Genomic DNA, 21,927 nt, shown 5'->3' with positions numbered 1-21,927 from the left:
TACCAGTTATAACCAGTTATATCAAACTTATAGCCTATCCAGATCGTTTATTCGCATCCCGAAAATAATAACATGCTAATTTTTGGGGGAAAAAAATATTTTGCTGTATTTCGAGAACAAATTTATAGAGAAATAAAGATACATATATTATAACAAGATAAGCTAAAAAAAAAACGTAAATTTGTACATTGTTTAAAAATAGTAAAAGTCCAATTATACGTATTCACCTCTTCAAACTGAAGAAATTTGTTAGGGCTTGGCTGCATGACCTTAACCAAACTTAATTATTTATTTAATTACTTAATCAATTATTTCCTAATTTAGGATAAAGAAGATTTCGCTTCTCTTTCTGACATGGCTCGGTATGTCAGTTTGGTCTTAAATATTTTATTGCTTTACTTTTGTTCTTTCCGTCATTTTATGCAAGTAATGAAGTAAAAAATTCAGTTTCTATTAAAAGATATCTTTGCTAAGTTGTGTTAAGTAAAATGTATGTATGGTTCCATGAATCAATAATCTGCATAGAGGTGCTGAACTAGGAAATAGTCGGTTAAACTGATCTTAAGTCTTTTGGAATTTAGATTAAAGAATGGGAGTTGACTCCTCATTTTTGTCATGACATGACATGTCATTTCACATGGCATGACATATTTTATCTAAGTTTTGTCCCTTCCCTCATAAATTTCTGTTCTATTAAAAGATATCTGCTAAGTTGTGTTAAATAAAATGTATGTATGGTTCCATGAATCAATAATCTATATAGAGGTGCTGAACTAGGAAATAGTCGGTTAAACTGATCTTAAGTCTTTTGGAATTTAGATTAAAGAATGGGAGTTGACTCCTCTTTTTTGTCATGACATGACATGTCATTTCACATGGCATGACATATTTTATCTAAGTTTTGTCCCTTCCCTCATAAATTTCTGTTCTATTAAAAGATATCTGCTAAGTTGTGTTAAATAAAATGTATGTATGGTTCCATGAATCAGTAATCTACATAGAGGTGCTGAACTAGGAAATAGTCGGTTAAACTGATCTTAAGTCTTCTGCAATTTAGATTAAAGAATGGGAGTTGACTCCTCTTTTTTGTCATGACATGGCATGTCATTTCACATGTCGTGACATATTTTATCTAAGTTTTGTCCCTTCCCTCATAAATTTCTGTTCTATTAAAAAATATCTGTTTCATATATCAGTTTCTATTAAAAGATATCTGCTAAGTTGTGTTAAATAAAATGTATGTATGGTTCCATGAATCAGTAATCTACATAGAGGTGCTGAACTAGGAAATAGTCGGTTAAACTGATCTTAAGTCTTCTGCAATTTAGATTAAAGAATGGGAGTTGACTCCTCTTTTTTGTCATGACATGGCATGTCATTTCACATGTCGTGACATATTTTATCTAATTTTTTTCCCTTCCCTCATAAATTTCTGTTCTATTAAAAGATATCTGCTAAGTTGTGTTAAATAAAATGTATGTATGGTTCCATGAATCAGTAATCTACATAGAGGTGCTGAACTAGGAAATAGTCGGTTAAACTGATCTTAAGTCTTCTGCAATTTAGATTAAAGAATGGGAGTTGACTCCTCTTTTTTGTCATGACATGGCATGTCATTTCACATGTCGTGACATATTTTATCTAAGTTTTGTCCCTTCCCTCATAAATTTCTGTTCTATTAAAAGATATCTGCTAAGTTGTGTTAAATAAAATGTATGTATGGTTCCATGAATCAATAATCTACATAGAGGTGCTGAACTAGGAAATAGTCGGTTAAACTGATCTTAAGTCTTTTGAAATTTAGATTACAAAATGGGAGTTGACTCCACTTTTTTGTCATGACATGACATGTCGTTTCACATGTCATGACATATTTTATCTAAGTTTTGTCCCTTCCCGCATAAATTTCTGTTCTATTAAAAAATATCTGATAATTGTGTTAAAAAAATGTATGTATGGTTCCATGAATCAGTAATCTACATAGAGGTGCTGAACTAGGAAATAGTCGGTTAAACTGATCTTAAGTCTTCTGCAATTTAGATTAAAGAATGGGAGTTGACTCCTCTTTTTTGTCATGACATGGCATGTCATTTCACATGTCATGACATATTTTATCTAAGTTTTGTCTCTTCCCCCATATTGACAAAAAACAAAGATCATTTTTTGTTGACGAAATATGTTTGTTAGATATGCAAATATTCGGCTGCCTAAATCAGTAAGTCATGTAATCAATGATGATTGTGTTGAAAAGGGAAGCTAATGGAAATTGACCCGCATAGCGGTGCTGATCTCTCAGCATTAGAATCTCTCTAGTGATTCATTCCAGTATTGCCAGTTTAACTGAACTTGACTCTATTGCAATATAGGCAAAAGAGGAAGCTGCTAAAACAGAGGCAAAAAAAGATGTGAACAAGGCAGAGGAAACTGGAGAGAAAATGGAAACTTCTGAAGCAGTTGGAGAAGAAATGAAACCTGAAGAGAAAATGCAGACTGGAGAGGCGCCTAAACAAGCGGAAGACGAGAAAACGGAAGAGCCAATAAAAGAGGAAGTGAAAGAGGCAGAGAAGGCCGAAACAGAAAAAGGTAAATAACACCTAACAAAAGCAATCATACTCCTTTAAAAAATTGGATATGTACCGAAGTACTTCCTCCTTATTCTTTATGAATAGGGCAACCTCCCTTTCTCCTTATTTAAAGCAGTATTTCATCCCACCCTGAAAAAAGACAAAATCCATGTGCACCTTTCCATCATGTTACCCCCTTCCCATAGAAAATGTACGTCTGTATTCATGTCTGTTCTCTCTTTGCTTTCTCTGTATTTTTTTCCTCTTTGGCTTTCCTTGTATCTTTTATCTGTTTCTATTTAGTTTGTTTTAGCATGTATAAATTTGTATGCTTTAATGTTTGTATGATGATTCGGAATAATCATAGGCCTATTGTAATTTGTAGTGGCTTATTTCGATTAAACTAGAATCTTGGGCTTGTCCTTTTTCAGAAATCCTACCCATTCATAAATATTGTCCATTATCAAGGTGAGAAATATTCCATTAACTCCATACCTTCGTAACTTTTCAACATGTATAGAATAATCCACTGTATCGAAAGCTTTAATGATGTCTGAAAAAACTGTTGTAACTCAGTAACCTTTATGAAGATAACCTTGATTTATACAACTAGTAGAATATGCTATTGCCTGTTCCGTATTCATTTTTTTTTTTTTAATCAAACCGATCCTACCATTGGCTTGGCTGTAGGTTTTACTCATATTCATGCGAAATGGTCAAGCAAAACTTAATACAATGAACACCCAACCGAGGAAGGGGAGAGAGTATTAATATAGTTTTTCAGTTGTAAAGTTAATCACTTAGTGGACATCCTGGAATCATTACCCTGTCCCATATTCATCATTGAAGGTATATTTATGGGAAAAGGTTAAGATAGAAAGGGGTAGAATGAGTATTTCAGAACCCACATTGTATTTATAAGAAGAGAAGTGTGACTGCTACAAAAAAGTTTTACATGGTTACACTTCATTCCTGAACTGCTGGAACTATTTGCTTTTTACTGAATAGGGTTTTGTTAGGCGTGCAGGTGGAGCAAGTGAATATTTTTTTGGAAGCTGAATAGAGTCAAAAGGTTTTGTAGTAACGTATTGGGTTTGACCTCAGCCTGGTATTGCGGGATCTAGAGTTCTATCCCAGCTGTAGCAACGCACCGAAGGACTCGGAATTCGATTCTGGTGAGGAGATTATGAGAAAGTCTCTCCATACTAATCGAAACAAGAAGAGGACGTGTCCTGTAGTGGCGCAGTCGGTTGGAGCTCGGCTTGTTAATACGGAACCCAGAATCTGAACCCAGGTGTAGCAACACATTGAAGGACTCGGAATTTGATCCTGATTATGAGATTAAGAGAAACTGTCTCCATACTAATCAAAACAAGAAAAAGAAGTGTCCTGTAGTGGCGTAGTCGGTTGGAGCTCTGCTTGTTAATACGGAACCCAGAATCTGAACCCAGGTGTAGCACACATTGAAGGACTCGGAATTTGATCCTGATTATGAGAGCATGCAAAAGTGTATCCATACTAGTTCAAACAAGAAGAAGTGTCCTGTAGTTACACAGTCGGTCTGAGCCCTGCTTGTTAGTACGGAACCCAGAATCTGCACCCAGCTGTAGCAACACATTGAAGGACTCGGAATTTGATTCTGGTGAGGAGATTATGAGAAAGTCTCTCCATACTAATCGAAACAAGAAGAGAAAGTGTCCTGTTGTTGCAGTCGGTTGGAGCTCGGCTGTTAATACAGAACCCAGAATCTGAGCCCAGCTTTAGCAACACACTGAAGGATTCGGAATTTGATCCTGATTATGAGATTAAGAGAAACTGTCTCCATACTAATCAAAACAAGAAGAAGAAGTTTCCTGTAGTGGCGAAGTCGGTTGGAGCTCTGCTTGTTAATACGGAACCCAGAATCTGAACCCAGGTGTAGCACACATTGAAGGACTCGGAATTTGATCCTGATTATGAGAGCATGCAAAAGTGTATCCATACTAGTTCAAACAAGAAGAAGTGTCCTGTAGTTACACAGTCGGTCTGAGCCCTGCTTGTTAATACGGAACCCAGAATCCGAACCCAGGTGTAGCAACACATTGAAGGACTCGGAATTTGATTCTGGTGATGAGATTAAGAGAAAGTTCAAGCGTTGGTTGAAGAGCTTTAGCGAAGGTCTTATCCTTGTATGGCATACCAGACAAATATATTAAAGTGATCAGTGCTCTGAACGAGAATAACACTGCTGCGGTTAAGGTAGGAAATGAGGTTGGCAGCTGGTTCCGTATTAAATCAGGAGTTAAGCAGTGTTGTGTTCTACTCCCCCCTCCTCCTCTTTAAATTGATTATTATGATAGACTTTGTCTTAAAAAGCACAGGAAGACCTTTAGTAAAGGTTTTATCCTCGTATGATATCCCCCTTTATATGGATCGTTTTGGAGGATTTGTCTTAAGAAGCACAGGAAAGTTAATGGGAGACCATTAAATGGGGAGAAAAAATCTACTGGATTTAGATTATGCTGATGATTTAAGTATCCTAGATCAAAATGTGAGCAAAATGAATGAAATTTTAGAGGTTTTGCGAGTTCAGGGTGCTAGAATAGATTTGAAAATAAATGTTAAGAAGACTAAGTTACTTAGGCTAGGAATAAGTGAAGATGAAAAGGTGACGTTGGATAACAAATACATTGACCAGATGGACCGGTTCACTTACCTTGGTAGCATTATTAGTAAAGATGGTGGGAGCAGTGAAGATGTTAAAAGCAGAATAGCCAAGGCTCAGGGTATTTTTTCACAGTAAAAAAAAAAATTGTAAGAATAGGAAGATAAGTCTGCAAACCAAGATTAGAATATTGGAAGCTACAGTGATAACAGTGGTCAAACATGGCTCGGAAGCATGGGCGTTCCGAAAAGCGGATGAAGATTTGCTAGATGTTTTCCAGAGAAACTACCTACGAATTGTTCTGGGTACCCGGCTGACTGACCATATTTCACACAGTTGGCTGTACAAAAAGTGTGGTTTAATCCTGCTTTCTCGGGCCTAGAAAGTTTGAGATGGCTAGGATACGTTCTGCGGATGAAGGATGACATATTGCCAAAGGTTGTCTTTTTTGGCCAACCGTCTAGGGCCAAACGGAAAGCAGGTCGTCCACGATTGGGGTGGGAGTATGTCATAAAGAAAGATTTAAAGGAATTGTGAGCGTCCTGGAGGGTGTACAGATGGAGGCTTAGAATGGTTGGGATTGAGGAGGAGCGTGTGTAGCTGTGTTGGCCTCAGGTGGTTTGGTGCTACGGTGAGTTGTTAGTAGTAGTAGTAGTAGTAGTAGTAGCAATGAATATTATAAATATTTTAATAAAAAACACTAAATTATTGAAAACATCAGTGCTGGCACTGAGATATTACGGTTTCTGCCAATTTTTCACGTGGAGATGTTCCGGTGGAATTATCCGGGGCTATTTTCCGCGTGTTTTGATTTCTGGGGTGATAGAGAAATCGATTAGAGATTAAAGCCTATTTACAATGAAAGAATGTTAAAGAGAATTTTTCAGGCTGGATCGTCCGCAAGCGATTTTACAGGGAGGGGGATTCTCAGTGAGGATGGAATTGTCTGGAGAGAATTTGATGGGGGGATTTACTATACGTTGGAAGAAATTTTACCGGAGGAGATTTCCGTGAGGGGGAGGATTGCCCCTTCCGTATAAGAAGTAGCCCTCCATTGCCCCTTCCATTAAGGCCTAGCAGTAGCCCTCCCTTAGTTCCAAGAGATGCGAGGAAACTTCGGTGTGAATCTGCAAAAAAAAAAAAAAATACTAGCCCTACTTCCAATGGTATTTAGGACGTTTCCCACCTCCCCTTTAGGTCTTCAAGAACAATGGAAAAAATGTGTTATTCTTTTTGTAGCCTCAAAGTCAATACCGTGTTTCTCTTTATTTTGTGAGTTTTCTAGCAAAAACTTTATAAATAAAGAATATATATTTATTATATAATAAAAAATATATACATATAAAATAAATTAAATGTAATGTATATAAGAAAAAGATTATATTTTTTCAATTTCTATTCGTCTTTAGGAAAAACGGAAGCTGAAGTTGAGAAAGCTGAAACAAAGGAAGAGGAAGCTTCATCAGACGACGTAGAAGCGGAGAGAAGGAGGAAAAATCGTCAAGTTCCCATTGTTGTAACAGAGGAAAATATGAATAATTACACTATTTTTGACGTTGTCCTTCCATTGCCTGGAGCTGAAGCAATGTACCCTAATAATGTGTGTGGTGAATGGTATAAGGAGCTGTTGGAAAAAGATGGTATCAAATTAGAGGATATTAAGAAAAAAGCAAAGTAAGTTCTTAATGCTTCTTCGTCTTTTTCATCATATTTTCTTAGGTCTTTTGTGGATATGCTCCTATTATGACTCCAAGTAACTCCCAAATAACTGTTCCAAACGTTTATGTCAGCATTAAAAATCCTAGTAACGAAGTATGTCACTTACGAATCTGCTCTCGCAGCTCTACGAATTCCAACTCTTAGAGAACGCAGGCATCATCTGATGTTTAAGTGTGGACACTCCATGAATTTAAATGATAAACACCGTTCCCTACTACCCCCACCCCTCGCTGCTGTAATAAATAGAAACACATGCCGCAAGAACAAGCTTGTACCCGTCTACGGGAGGACAAATCGTTTCAGCAATTCATTCGTACATTTTTTTTTTTTTTTTTTTTTTTTTTTTTTTTTTTTTTTTTTTTTTTTTTTTTTTTTTTTTTTTTTTTTTTTTTTTTTTTTAGCGGGATAAATCGTACTTGATTTTTATTCTGTTGCAAAAGTTGGCGTCAAGCAGTTATGGCACTAGTTGTAACTACGGTTGCTGTACTTAGTAAATGAATCTTGAATCATAGGCATAGCAATAGCGTTGGCAAAGTAAAGAACGATGTTGGCATAGTGTATTATATTTTTTACATTATTTTATTTTTTCTATTTGTATCATGGCTTTTCTTCAAGAAAGGCCAATTCAAGTTTTTTTTTTTTTTTTTTTTTTTTTTTTTTTTTTTTTTTTTTTTTTTTTTTTTTTTTTTTTTTTTTTTTTTTTTTTTTTTTTTGGCTTTTCTTAGACCTGGGCACTTCGTATATAAGGAGTTATAGTAGAAACTACGAAAGGGGCTCATTCGATTACAAATTGAAAAGTCTAATTCCTTTTTTTTAAAGTAGCATTTGATTGGTTGGCAACCAGCCCCCTCCCCACACACACACACACACATCCATCGTTTCCCCAAACTTATAAAATAAAAATTTTCAGATAGCCAGTTTGTCAGCGTAATCCCCCCCCCCTATATCCCTTATGGCAAGGGTTGTAAGTTATGACCTGGGGTTATATAAAGTTTTATAGAAATGGTGGTCGTATAAACTTTGGAGGGGGATGATTGGATTGGTAATTGGAAGTTCTATTGCCCTTTTCAAGAGTCAAAGTGATCGAAGGACAGCTACCGCCCCCCCCCCCTGCACACACACGTCGTATTTTCCCGCAATACATCCAAATGTAATTTTGAGATAGCCATTTTATCAAAATAGTCCAAGGATAATATAACCAGGCTTTTGGGGTGGAAACAAACCCTAATGTCTGGGGGCAAGGGTTGGAGGTTGTGCTCCGGGGGCATTAGAAGTTTATATGGAACGGATGGTTGTACAAACTTTATAGGAGGCTCATTTGGTTGAAAATTGTAAGTTGTAGTTCCCTTTTAAGAGTCAAAAGTGATAGAGGGTAACCGGCTACCCCTCTTTTCACCAAACGTATCTGATTGAGATTGTGAGATAGCCATTTTGTTCAAAATACTTAAAGAACATATAACAATGCCTCCAGGGTATACACAGCCCCCAGAGCCCTGGGGCAAGGGATGTAAGTTATGCTCTGGGAATATTTTTATAGAATGGGTAGTATAAACTTCAGATGGGACTCATTTTATTGGAAATTCGAAGTTATAGTGTTCTTTTTAAGCGTAAACTAGCCCAGTGATTTCAGAGCAACCAGACCCCACGATCATCATTGAGAAATTGAGGGTTAATCATCATTGATGGTTATAAGTTATGCCCTGGGGGCATATAAGGTTTTTGTAGGAAGGGTAGTCGTATATACTTCTGAAGGGACTCATTGGATTTGTAATCAGAAGTTCTAGTGTTTTTTTTAAGAGTCAGTGTGATCAGAGGGCAGCTACCCCCTCCCCCCTGACACGTCATGTTTTCCCGGAATTCATCCAATAGAATTTTTGATAGGCATTTTATTCAAAATATTCCAAAGATCACGATACAATACAATACAAGGCTTTTGGGATTGGTATTAACCACCAGAGCCTGCGTGCAAGGGTTGTAAGTTATGCCTTGTGTGCATTTAAGGTTTTTATGGAAGATATAAAGCAAAGAAGAAAAAATAATAAATAAAAAATAAAATCAAAAAGGCGAGAAAAATGAATAAAGGGTCAGCCAGTAGCTTACGGGGAGCATTCGACCAATATCGTTTTAGATTTTTTCATTTGTGTTTAAAAAAAAAAATCTTATTTTTCCGTTCAATTTTTTAGGAGCTTGCAAAAGAAATCGAATTCTTCCTCAAAGAAAAAAAAAATAAAATAAAAAATAACTGCTGGCTGACACTACCCTCATTTTTCTCGCCTATTTTATTTTTCATTTATTATTTTTGTTTTCTTTGCTTCATACGTCATGTATTGCCAGTGTCTTAGTTTTATTTTATGGAAGGGATGGTTGTATAAACTTTAGATTTGGTTGAAAATCGGAAGCTCTAGTTCGCTTTTCAGGATAAAAAGGGGAGGAGGTAAACTAGCTTTCCCCGCCCCAAATACCCCTCTTTTCACCAAACGTATCTGATTGAAATTGTGAGATAGGCATTTTGTTCAAAATAGTCCAAATAACATATAACAATGCCTCCAGGGTTGACGCAACCTCCCAGAGCCCTGTGGAAAGAGATATTAGTTATGCTCTGAGGACGTAAAATTTTTATGGAATGGGTGGTCGTGTAAACTTCAGATGGGGTCATTTTATTAAAAATTGGAAGTTATAGTGTTCTTTTTCAAAAGTAAAAAGGGATTCGAGAGCAACCCCCCACATCCATCATTTTCCCAGACAAATCCAATTAAAATCTTGAGATATGAATTTTGTTCAGAGTAATTGAAGGTGTCGGAAATTATATCTTTGAGAATGACAACCCCGTCACAGCCATCAGGGCAAAGGTTTTAGGTTATGCCCTGGGGCATATAAGGTTTTAATGGAAAGGGTGGTCGTATACACTTCGGAAGGAATTCATTGGATTGGTAATCAGACGTTCCAGTGCCTTTTTTAAGAATCAATGTGATCAGAGGGCGGATACACCCCCCCCCTCACACGTCGTGTTTTCTCCTAATGCATTCAATAGAATTTTTGATATAACCATCTTATTCAAAATAGTCCAAAGACTATGCAACTTGGGGTTGATACAAACCACCAGAGCCTGTGGGTAAGGGTTGTATATTATGCCTCGGGGGCATTGAAGGTTTTTATGGAAGGTATTAAGCAAAGAAAAAAAGAAAACAATCAATGAAAAATCAAATCAAATAGGCGAGAAAAACGAGGCTAATGTCAGCCAGTTGGATTTTTCAACTGGCTGACACTACCCTCATTTTTATTGCCTATTTGATCATTTTGATCAAAATAGTCCAAATAACATATAGCAATGCCTCCAGTGTTGACAAAACCACCCAGAGTCAAGGGCTGTAAGCTATACTCTGGGGGCATATAAGGTTTTTATTGAATGGGTGGTCGTATGAACTTTATATAGGCCTTTTTTTTGTTTGAAATTGAACGTTATAGTGACCTTTTAAGAGTCAAAGTGATTTAAGAGCAACCAGCCTCCCCCCGACGCCCATCATTTCCCAAAATAAACATATAAACAAAGTTTTGAAACATCTATTTTTTTCGGCATTTTTGAAAGGTTCAGCAATTATGTGTTTTATGCGTTTTATGTTTAATTATGCGGGGGGAGGGGAAAGGGGGGTAGTCATTACAGCCATTGTGTTGTAATGGGCTACAAGAGTGCAGTGAAATAAGACAATTTTACAGTTCTTCTGCGAAACATGACTAAAACTCTTTAATTGCCGTTTAATTTGATTGAAATCCATTAATACCTGGAATTTTCCAGCTCAATTTCATAGCGATTTATAATTTTTTTTTTGTGACTCTTTATTTATTTGTTTATGTTTGTTCCTGTTGTATGTATGTTTGCAATGATTGTTTATTTGATTTCTGTTCGTTTTGGGTTTCATTTTCTCTTTGACAGTAATTTCTGTTGGTTTCGAGTTTGAATTATTATATGTTTTTGTTTATGCTGATTTTAAGTTTTATTTAACATTTACTTTTCTTTGAAAAACTTCTTTTTCATGAAGTTGCTCTCGTGGCCTCAGGGCAAGGGCGGTAAGTTAGGCAATTTTTTCCTCGTTTGCACATTCTGTAATTATGTTGTTGAGAATAGATGTGCATGTTTGGTTTCTGATTTCCCAAAATATGAAGAGCGTTAATTTGAGTTTCTCAAAGAGTGTTGAGCGGTGTTTTGAACTAAATTAAAACATGTGTATATCGGTTGTCAAAAGGGCACGACGCAGAAATGACTGAGTTCATTATTTTGGAACTTTCAGCAAATGATCAGTGAGGTCAAAAATGTAATATTTGCATGCTACTACTAATACAACTTCCACTGCTTCTACTGGTGCCACAATAAATACTACTACTACCGCTACTATTTCGAAAATTACTACTTCTGTAGTTAATACTACTAAGGGTGAGGATATTGAAATAAACATCTGAGGAAACGTTGAGGGGAAAGTTGAACTAAATCAAAACATACTATGTGCAAACTGATTTCTGATTCGGGTGTATCAGCAATATTCTTCGAACGGCTTATCGTATAAAGAGGGAACTTCAGGGATCGTGATTCGGATGCTCGGTTGACCAAAAGGCAAAATTTACCTGTTAATACTGCTACTACTACTTTTCCTACTACTGCCACTGCTACTATGATACTAGTAACATTAAGGCTACACGTATGAATAACTGCCCATGGATGGGCAGTTATTGAATGGTTATACGGCCGATGTACTTGTTAATGATGGATCAGACCACCTTATGTTGATCAGTAAAATTGATAGTTTAAAGATGACCACCAAAAGATGAGATTAAACATCGAGATTTATCAGAAAATAGTTTGAAAAACCTGGCTGAAAATTTGGAACATGTTGATTTTTCGGAAGTTTTCAAAAGGAAATGTGCAGAAGAGGCTTATAATTGTTTATGAATATATTTCCAGCTGAGTTTGATAAATGTTGCCCCTTAAAGAAAGTTAAAAAGAAAAAAAGACCTTCCGAAAAAATTCGGATGACGAGTGGTATCCTTGTATCTGTAAAAATGAAGAATAGATGAGAAACACGAATGAGAAACTCCTGACTTTCAAAGAGTATAGAAATCGGCTGAACGAAATTAAACGGTACGCTGAAAGAGCTTATTACTAAAAAGAGCTTGAACAGATAAAAGAAAACATGAAGTGGACTTGGACTAAAATCAATGAGACTCTGGGGCATACAAAGGAAAAGGACTAGATTAAAATGATGAAATTCATTGAAAAAATTGTTAATGATCCAAAAGAAATAGCGGAAGATTTATGCAAGTATTGTTCAGAGGAAGGTTCTAAGCTGTGCCATGAAGCAGTTAAAAGATGAAAAAGTCCACCAGTCCCCAAACTTAAACGTCCTCATGTTATATCTGAATTGCAAAGCTTCTTGGGCCTAGTAACCGCTTTACTTTTGTAATAGTTTTTCTTTTAGTATTAATAAATTGATTGATTGATTGATTGAATTCCTTTTTACAAATTGCGATGAAAATGAAATAATTGTGAGAATGAAATCGCAATCTTGTGGAGTAGATGTAGTATCGTTAAAAGTTGTTAAAGCAACAAAAATAATTGTTATTCCTACTTTGACTCATCTGATTAATCTATCACTTGAAGAGGGAACTTTTCCAGAAAGACTTAAAATAGCCCGAGTGCTACCCCTTCACAAAGAGAAGTCAAAAAATGACCCGAGTAATTACCGACCCGTTTTTATTTTACCTCGAATATTTATGAGAAAGTATTCCGTAAAAAAATGTATGATTATCTTCAGGAGCAGAGTCTTCTTAGTGATACCCAATTTGGCTTTCGCAATGGATTTTCAACGCACCTTGTAATTCTGAAATTGGTTGTCTGGGTGAAGGATGCATTTCATAAAGGCCTAATACCCTCAGCTTTGCTTTAAGACATTAAAAAGGCATTTGACACTGTTGATCATGATAAATTACTCCAAATTCTTGATTTAATTGGTGTTCGAAATATGGCTTTAAAATGGTTTTGTTTTTATTTTATTAGTAGAGGTCAAGTTGTACAAAATGCAAATGCAATATCAGAGCGCCATCTTTTACCGTGCGGATGCCATAAGGCTCAGTAACGGGACCACTGCTTTTTCTCATTTATATGGACCATTTAAAATATTATTTATCTGAAACTAATATCATAATATTCGCAGATGACACACTTCTTTCTGTTGTGAAACACACTTCTTCATGTGAAAATCTACTTTCTTTATTTTAAAAAAATGGAAAGTGCTCTGAATGAATTTGTATCGTGGGCTGATTCACAGTATTAACACTAAATTATGGTAAAAAAATTATATTTATTTTCTAGAATTGGATCAGTCCAAACAGACCTCAATTTAAAAGTAAAAAATATATTGTAAATAGAGTAAAAACCAGTAGATATCTTGGATTTATTATTGATGAGAATATTTCGTGGGAAGAATATGCCAAATTAATTGGTAACAAACTTTCAAGGTCCCTTGGAGTTATTCGCCGTCTTAAATTCCATTTCTCTAAAAAAAAAATTCTGAAAAATTCTATCATTTTATTTTTTATCCCCATTTGTCTTATGGATGCTCTATACGGCCAAGTAACTTCATCTCATGTTATAAGAGAATCCAGATCATACAAAATAAGGCCATTGAAATTATATCACATAATGCAGTTCAGGTAACAGCATTCAGCTTTCAGATACACACTAACCTCCATTTTAAACTTACTAAAATATTTGATATATCAAAGACTAGGGATTTTCAGATCGCAACTTTTGGTTTTAAATATTTTAACAACCTCCTTCTATCACCATTTGAAAATCTATTCAATTCAAATTCAAGATTTGCATACTCATGAAACGCGAAATTCATATGACATTGTCCACGAGACACCGTCAACAAAAAGATCTTCTTTTTTAATTAGATTTTTTTGCACCAGCCATTTGGAATTTAATCCCCTTGGAAATCCGGAACTCAAATAACCTTGTTACCTTCAAGCGAGCAGTGAAGGGTCATTACCGAAATACTGTTTATATTTGAATATCGTGCGGTCCTTCTCTTTTCGGTCTTTTTCTTTTCTTTGTCTTCGCTACCCCCCCCCCTTCTTTTCATTTTGATATATCCAGTCGATTCGTTGTTTCTGTTGGTTGATTGTTTAATTATTCTTTAGTTAAGTTTCTGCCCTAGCCAAGCATTTTTTGTGCTTTCCTGGCAGATTATGTACAGTAGTTATGTGTTTTTTGTTTAAATATACACATGATTGAATAGAAGGTGAAAATTTGACGGAATATTAAGGATGAATTCTAACTAAATCAAAGTACACTATGTGCATGAAGATTGTCAAAAGGGCGTATCTAAAGAATCTATTTGGGTATTAAGTCGGAACTGTCAGAGAATACTAACGGGGTAGATCAATTGACACAAAGGTAATATATGTATTTCACTACTAACACTGCTACTGAACTACTCCAATTATTTCTTCAATTGTAACAACCTGTAAGACTTAGAGTATTAAGGTGATAAGGGCGTCAAAAGTGCACATCAGCAATAGTTTTGGAACGGCTTACCGGATTAAGGTAAAACTTATGGGGCATCATGAAAAAAAATGTTCAACTGACCAAAGGCAAGATGTACATGCTAACTATCACTGTTAATACTGCTGATGTAGATGATTTGGTTGGGGTACAGGTAGCAAAGTCTGTTCGATGCTCTAAAAGCTCAATGCAAATATGACAAAGGTTTGAAGGCAGACGTCGGAAGGTCGAATCCTCTTTTAAAATAATAAAGCAGGAGCTCATCTCAAATGTTTTAAAAAGCTGCCGAAAAAAGCAACTTAGCACTATTTTTGTGTGTATTTTAAGTGGTATTTTCCCTTTATTTGTATTGAATTCGAAATAGCTATGTTAAAGTAAATGCACAAAGTAAGTGAACATTACTACCCCCCATCTCGCCCCAACATGATATTCAAATTTTGTTGTTCAAAATTTTACATGTATTCATCTGAAGCAAGCTTAAAAGGACATTGGTATTTGGTATCCCACCTTAGGCATATAATATGCCAGTGTAAAACATTGTCTGCATAAAACATCTTTTATACAATGCATGACGTTATTGTAGAAGAAGAAGAAGAAGTTTATTATTATTCAATACAAAATTCAATTCAAAATGGAACTACAATGCACTCATTGCCCCTCGAAAGGCTCCATGGCCAGGGATACAAGGGCGGAACAAAAAAAAATACAAATTACAACTACAATGAATAAATATATATAAGTGGTATACAATATAAGTAACAACTTCAAAAAAAGAAAATGAGAGAGAGAGAGAGAGAGAACAATAGAACATACCTGAACATAGAGGACATACCTGAGGCCTGGGAGTCATAGCGCAGAGAAGAGAGCCACACACCATGAACAGAACTCAGGGGACATCAACTCCTCAGAGGGAAAAAAAGTTATTCTATTTGATTTTTATTAAATGACCCTTAAGAATCCTTTGAAAAGTCCCAAATGAGTGGCATCTCTGTACTGAAGAAGGTAGTGAATTCCAGACCTGTTGAAAAGCAATGAGGGGATTAAAATCTGATCGAATAGTAGGGGTAGGTGGAAGATAGGGGTATGGCGGAAGTAGGGGTAGATATTATTTGAAGAACGAAGGCTATATGGAGCTGAATCAGAAATAAACATAGGAGTTTTCCGAAGAAATTTTGGAAGCTGATGAAAGACAAAAGAAGCACAAGAAATAATGTAAATAGATGTAATACTATAATGTTTTGTTGTTTGTTTTTTTTTTTTTTTTTTTTTTTTTTTTTTTTTTTGTTTTTTTTTTTGCTCTTTAAATGCATATCAATATGACGTCATTCACCTGATTTTTTCCTTAAAATTTATGCTCTAAAGTATATTTGGCCAAAAAGTGCACGTCCTACCCAAGACCAGCAAAAATATTGCAATGCCTCACCGGTGGGCCCTATGCCCCATGTTGGGAATCACGAATGTGATCCGAGTTACTTTTGTCTAGTTAAGTGATTTAGATTTAGTACTAAATAGATGCAACACAAGCATTGTTAAATTATAATGTTTTGAAAAAGAAACTACATTATAAAATAATTAATTTGGCCTTAAAAAAAGTGAATCAATCAAGAATCACAGGTACGAACTGGTATTGTTAAGGTTAACTTGGTAATGTTTTTCATGTATATTTTGTATTTGTTTTTGATTAAGACTAGTGTTTTAGCTTACAATAAATATATATTGAAATACAAAAATCAGTTGATTAAATAATTGTGGTTGATTTTAGTTATAGCATAGTTATCTATAGCATAGTTTTATAGCATAGTTTTTTATAAGTAAGGTTTCTTCTTGCCAAATTGACTTTTTGGTTTTTCTTACATTCCTGTTTGAACAAGACTGTTTGAAGTAACTCAATTGTAGGAACTTTATTTAGATTTTTTTTTAGATTCTTTGTCGTTTTTTGTTTCCCTCGTCTTGTTAATTTCTTGTTTTTCTTATTTTCTATGCTCTAGAGTAAAATTTTGACAAAATTGACCAATTTTCCTCATATCGATTAGAAGTTATGGGGAATCTTTGATTGTATTTTCTAATTTAAGAATTTTATTCAAGAATTCTATTGGAATCTTTTTGAAGTAGGTTTAAGCGAGGTGGGCAAGGCTTTAAGAAAAATAATTTGCGTTTATATTATTTAGGTTTTTCCATAGTGGAAGGGGTGCGCCGTGACTGAATTGCCCTCTGCAGAACCGGGAAGGTTTCTTTGTTACTAGGTAATTTGTAGTAGTAACTTGTTTCAACCAATTATGTTTGGCTACCCAAATTTGAAAAATTTAACTGAATATTTGAATTTAGTATAGGTGACATTAAAGGTAAAGTAGCTTTAATTGAAAAGATTATTATGTCACCGATTCGAGAAGGAGTAGGATTTTTTTGTAAAAATAAAAACTAAAAAAATAAAATATGGCTTGTAGAAAAAGTTATGAGAACATTTTTGTTGCAACATAGAGAAATTACATCGAAAGAAAAATTCAAAAAAAACTTGTTTTTTAAAAGTATGGAACAGCTATATTTAGCCAAAAGTCAACTAAATATTTATGGTCGCATTTTCAAATTCAGTGTCAAATGTTCCGTCATATAATACCAGGCTATGGTATTAAATTGGTGTGGAATGAACAGTAGAGTCCTCGGTGCAACAATACCTAGAATGCACCTGCTAGGGTTTTCCCCATATTTATTAATCGCAGTGCCCCTAAAGGAGTCTAAATCAGCTTTTTTAATGTTAGAACTCAAGAAGTTTATAATCTTCTTATCTGTTGGTTTTAGCATGGTGTCTTTGTCTAGCTCATGAAGCTGGATATGCACTGGTAGTAATAATAATAATTTATTGGCACAAAAGCCAACAAGGGTTGTAGCAAAGCGAACAAAAACAAAATAACGATCAACAACATGGAGTATCAACTCATAAACACTATCAATTATCAGCTTATAGAAAAAACAGCTGTTTAGTTCGGCCTTAAAATTACCCCGGATTCAAAATTTTTCGAAGGTTTTTCTTTTTCCTTCATCTTGTACGATTTCTTTTATCAGTATAATTGTCCCCTAAAAAATTGTTTCCTTTAATTCCACCGATTCTTTGCTTCCTCTACAAAACTCAAAAGATTTTCTCCAGTGCTCTCACGTGCAACCTTTTTTACCGTTGTATTTCTCTGATACCTCAAAAATTCAAATGTTGTATTCAAGCCAAAATGAAAAACAACAAATTAGTATTATACACCCACGTATATGTTGTTTAAATGTCGTACAACCTTATATCTAGTTGTTTTTTCCCTTTGCTTATTAGTTTCGAAGTTGAAAATAGCGACGAAGACCATACTGCCTTTCCATATTAAACAAACACAAAGTAGAAACAATAGGGAATTTTTTTTATTTTCCAAGACAGTGGAATTCCACTGTCTTGGAAAATAAAGTTTTCCTATTGTATCCACTTTGTGTTTGTTTGATAGTTTCAAGGTCCACCACTGTTAGCGCTGCAATACGGTGTTGCCATCATGGTAACCACGAGGTACATTATTTTATTTGTCTTTTAAAGGTCTTACTGCTTATATGGTGGCTATCGACGTTTTATTCAGCGGCCAATTGACCTTTCCTTCAAGAAAGTCAAATATACTGACGTAACCCACCCTTTAATACTCTCTGACGTCGACGCCCTCGAAAAAGTTGAATTGGGAGTTGTTGAAGGTACCTTTTACTTTTTTTTTTTTAAGAGTGCGTAGGAATATCCCTTTGCCGACCTCACCAGTCAATTAATATTTTCTGATGTGAATGCCCTCAACAAAGTTGAACTGGGAGTGGTTAAAGGTACATTTTACTTTTTTCTTAGAAAGCTTACGAGCATCCCTTATCTGACTTATTTGCTTAATATTAGCTTTCCCGGATGTAATCCGCAATTGATAATAACGAATACTCATCCGGCAACTTGTCAACTGTAGGCAATTAGACGAATAACAACGTTAATCGCTGTAAACATAGTTTATTCAAAAACCCCCCGAAAGTATTTCACATTTCCCAATTGCTGTCCCTTTTGTTCTATAAAATAATTTCACAGATTTTTTTCCATTTATGAAAAAAAAATGAATTTTTTATTATGACGTAACTTATAGTTACGTTTTTCCGGGTTTAGCAGGTGTAAATCCAGCCCGATTCAAGAACTAATCATAGTTACCTCTGACGTCATTTACTTTTCGTAAAACGCAACGGATAAGTAACTGGCTTGTCGGATATGTGTGCTCGAACGGACTAAAATAAACAACTTGAGTGGCGGAACAGTACTACTAGCACTAAGTAAGGAAGGGATCTATAGTAAGATATAAAGATATTAGTAATGGTTGAACAGGCAAATTTGGCAAAAAGTTTGGCGGATGACCTTAGAATTTCTCTTTTGGGGGAGGGGATGTCTCAAGTTTTTATTCCTAAAATCAGGCTGGAAATTTATTTGACTGTTAGTGACTAAAAATATCTTATTAGTATGTAATTTTCAACATGTATAACACGTGGGCCATATACCCATAGATAATAAAGGACCTGAAGCAGAATTGACAGATTATCAAAAGAACTGTCATGTCAGTTATTGTAATGTCATTACAAATTCTCAAAAAAAAAGTACGAAGAAGAATGATGTGTTTAAAAAGACAATTACCCTTAATGATAATTTATTATTCTATGTTAATAGCGCAAAAAGAACAAAAATTCTAGCATTGTTTGCCTTTAATGAGTATAATAAGGGTTGAATCAGAAACTGGCGCTAGTGTTGGCAAAAAAAAACTATCAACGGTATCTATCATTTGGCGAAACTTGGCATTTTTCCAAGCTTCCTAATCGTTTTTCTTTCAAGAACCGTGATCAGACACTTATTACTACACAAATTTCAATTGAGAATGTTTATTATTAAACTGAAGAAAATGTCAAGTATTGCCTAACGTCAGATGGCGTTGAGGTTGTTTTTGTCGACACTAGGGCCAGTTCCAACCCTTCTAAGTGATCTATACTCTTTTAACTGAATTTGTATGCGTGGGCTATTTCAGGATGAAGTATATAAATTACTGATTATAATTGGTTTTTCGACCAGCCGTGTATGAGGCTTGTGAAATACATAAAGAAAGAACTTGGTATTTTGATCGGGGGGGGGGTTATCAACATATTTTGGTGTTAAATGAGCTATTTTTGGAATCACTAATAAATGTGACCAATGTAAGATTTTCTGAATACCCATTCGCAATGAGACTTTACTAATAACGACATTTGGTTAGTGTTGATTTCGACAATCGGTTGAAATCAGACCCGTTCAAATTAGAGGTTTATCTTACGTCCAGAACTGGATTGAGCAAAAACTGAAGCTCAATTGATTTGAACTTTGTTAAGATTGAGCTAATCAGAATTTTCACAGAATTTTCCGATCCTCATCCAGATACAGGAAAAACTACGAACAAAAAATTTGTGCTTAATGGAAAAGCGGAATAAATAAGTGAAATATCGGGAGGAGCGAGAGGAACTTGCTAGAACTCAAGAACTCTTGTATGACAGAAGAAGCAAGGGCTATATAAGAAATTAGATTACGATATTAGTTGATTCAACTGTTTAAATTACCCATTGTGAATAGTAAAATCTGATCACTAGCATCAGTTAATAACTTGTTTCGATCCTTGGATGGGGTTGGATTGAGGTTTTAGTTTATTTTTAGAATATATATCAATGTGATAAATTATTTGTAAGGTTCAAATTTAAAGAAGGGGAAACATAACCCGTCCGATTAACATAATCCTGTTTGTATTGTAGCAGCATGGTTCATTTACCTCCCCCTTGAACAAGCTCTTTACGTATTTGGGATGCCATGAAGCCAATCCTGGGTTTTTGTTTGGCACTGGTTGTTATAAATTCCAGCCCCCCTCTTTCTCTCTCTAATGTTTTGCCAAGCTAGTACAGCTTATGAAGTTCTTTTTTTTAGATAAGGACTAAGTCTGATAATTTGACTTTTGTAGATGGTCGTTACGAAGCCCTCATAATGGAATTCAGTCTCCCTGCATCAAGCTACGCTACAATGGCAATCCGTGAGGCTATGAAGACAGAAACCACGGCTCAGCATCAAGCCTCACTCAATACCTACTACAAGAGATTTATTGAAGATATCTAAATTCCATGTTTGGAAGGTTTTTATATTATTTTGTATTCTGGCTACTAGAGATCGGATGCCTTGTTCTCTAATGACGGCCGTTTGCAAAAATAAATTAGAGAATAGTTTATTCCTTTTGTGTCTCGCGATTCCTTATGCCTCTAACTAGGTTTTGATTTATAGCCTAATTAAATTTCATGAAACACTTTTATTTTACACAAAAACCAATTAGTTTGCATGGGTGTGGTCTTTCAGCAAGCGGAACTTCAGCAGAATTTCAAAGTTTTTCTGCTCATACACTGACCCAGATTTACCTGACAGATTTACCTAGGTGCGTGCGATGCCAAGAGGCGCAATAAATTGTCACAAAGTGATTTCTTTCTTAACGAAAACTGTACTGGCTGATGTGATTTATCGTCAAAGAGGAGGATGCCCTCCGCCGCCGCGCTGCCTATTCACTGAAAAGTGATTTTAAACAGCACAGGAGTTCTGTGGCCACTTATAAACTCTCAGAAGTGTCCCAAGAATGGGACATGGCAGCTGAAAGCTCGGTATCACATCCCCCTTTAGTCTCTTTCATTACTTTGGCTCATCATTTGTATTCTGTTCAGTGCTTCCACTATCCCGAAATTTTCGAGGATTTCCCAAAACTTTCGCAATAACGGAGCGCCAAAACGGCTTGGGCCTAGAAGCGTCAAATTTTTAGATCTGGTCCTTTTTATACATAAGTAAAAAGTACAGGGAGTGCTTTCTGTTTTCTGAAATATTGCAGTATCACCATTTCTGAGATATAAAACATACGCAGTTTTGACAACGGGAGTGCATATAGTGTCTTTTGATTTAGTTCATTATCTCTTTCAACATTTCCCGGAAATTTCAACATATTACCCTTAGCCGCTCCTGAGAAATTGCACATGCATCATTTTGAAACCTGGATAGTGGCTTTTGGTTTGTTCAATATTCCCTGAAAGTTTTGCTTCAGCTTAATACCTTTAGCTGATCCTAAGATTTTGCTGATAAGCCCTTTTGACTACCTGGATACGTAGTGTCCTCGTATTTAGTTCCACATCCCCCTCGAAATTCTCAGCATTTTTAAAAGATAAATAATCCTTTCGGACTTTTAAATTTGTAGGTTAAATGCTAATTTTGAAAATATATTAAAAGCTTCTTGGCCGTGTTTTGCCACGTAAACTCAATGCTACTACTGCTAACTACTCTCCGCAGCACCAAGCCGCCTGAAGCTCATACAGCTGCGCACGCTCCTCCCTCTGTACACCTTCTCAGGAATTTTCCATTCCCCTCA

General features: G+C 35.5%; 1 protein-coding gene across 2 annotated transcripts in view; it reads left to right on the top strand.

Annotated features, from left to right (window-relative positions):
- LOC136035970 (pseudouridylate synthase 7 homolog) overlaps positions 1 to 20,754 on the top strand; it is an 85,192-nt gene extending 64,438 nt beyond the window's left edge. For both annotated transcript variants that reach the window (XM_065717870.1, XM_065717878.1), the window contains exons 11-14: positions 2,367 to 2,583; positions 6,618 to 6,882; positions 18,048 to 18,196; positions 20,494 to 20,754. In XM_065717870.1, coding sequence (XP_065573942.1) covers positions 2,367 to 2,583; positions 6,618 to 6,882; positions 18,048 to 18,196; positions 20,494 to 20,645 — 783 coding nt within the window. In that variant the 3' untranslated portion in view covers positions 20,646 to 20,754. The remainder of the gene's footprint in view (positions 1 to 2,366; positions 2,584 to 6,617; positions 6,883 to 18,047; positions 18,197 to 20,493) is intronic.
- Positions 20,755 to 21,927: the final 1,173 nt, after the last annotated feature.

Source organism: Artemia franciscana, chromosome 2, assembly GCF_032884065.1.
Source record: "Artemia franciscana chromosome 2, ASM3288406v1, whole genome shotgun sequence".
Taxonomy (NCBI): domain Eukaryota; kingdom Metazoa; phylum Arthropoda; class Branchiopoda; order Anostraca; family Artemiidae; genus Artemia; species Artemia franciscana.
This window is presented reverse-complemented; position numbering and strand designations above follow the sequence as displayed.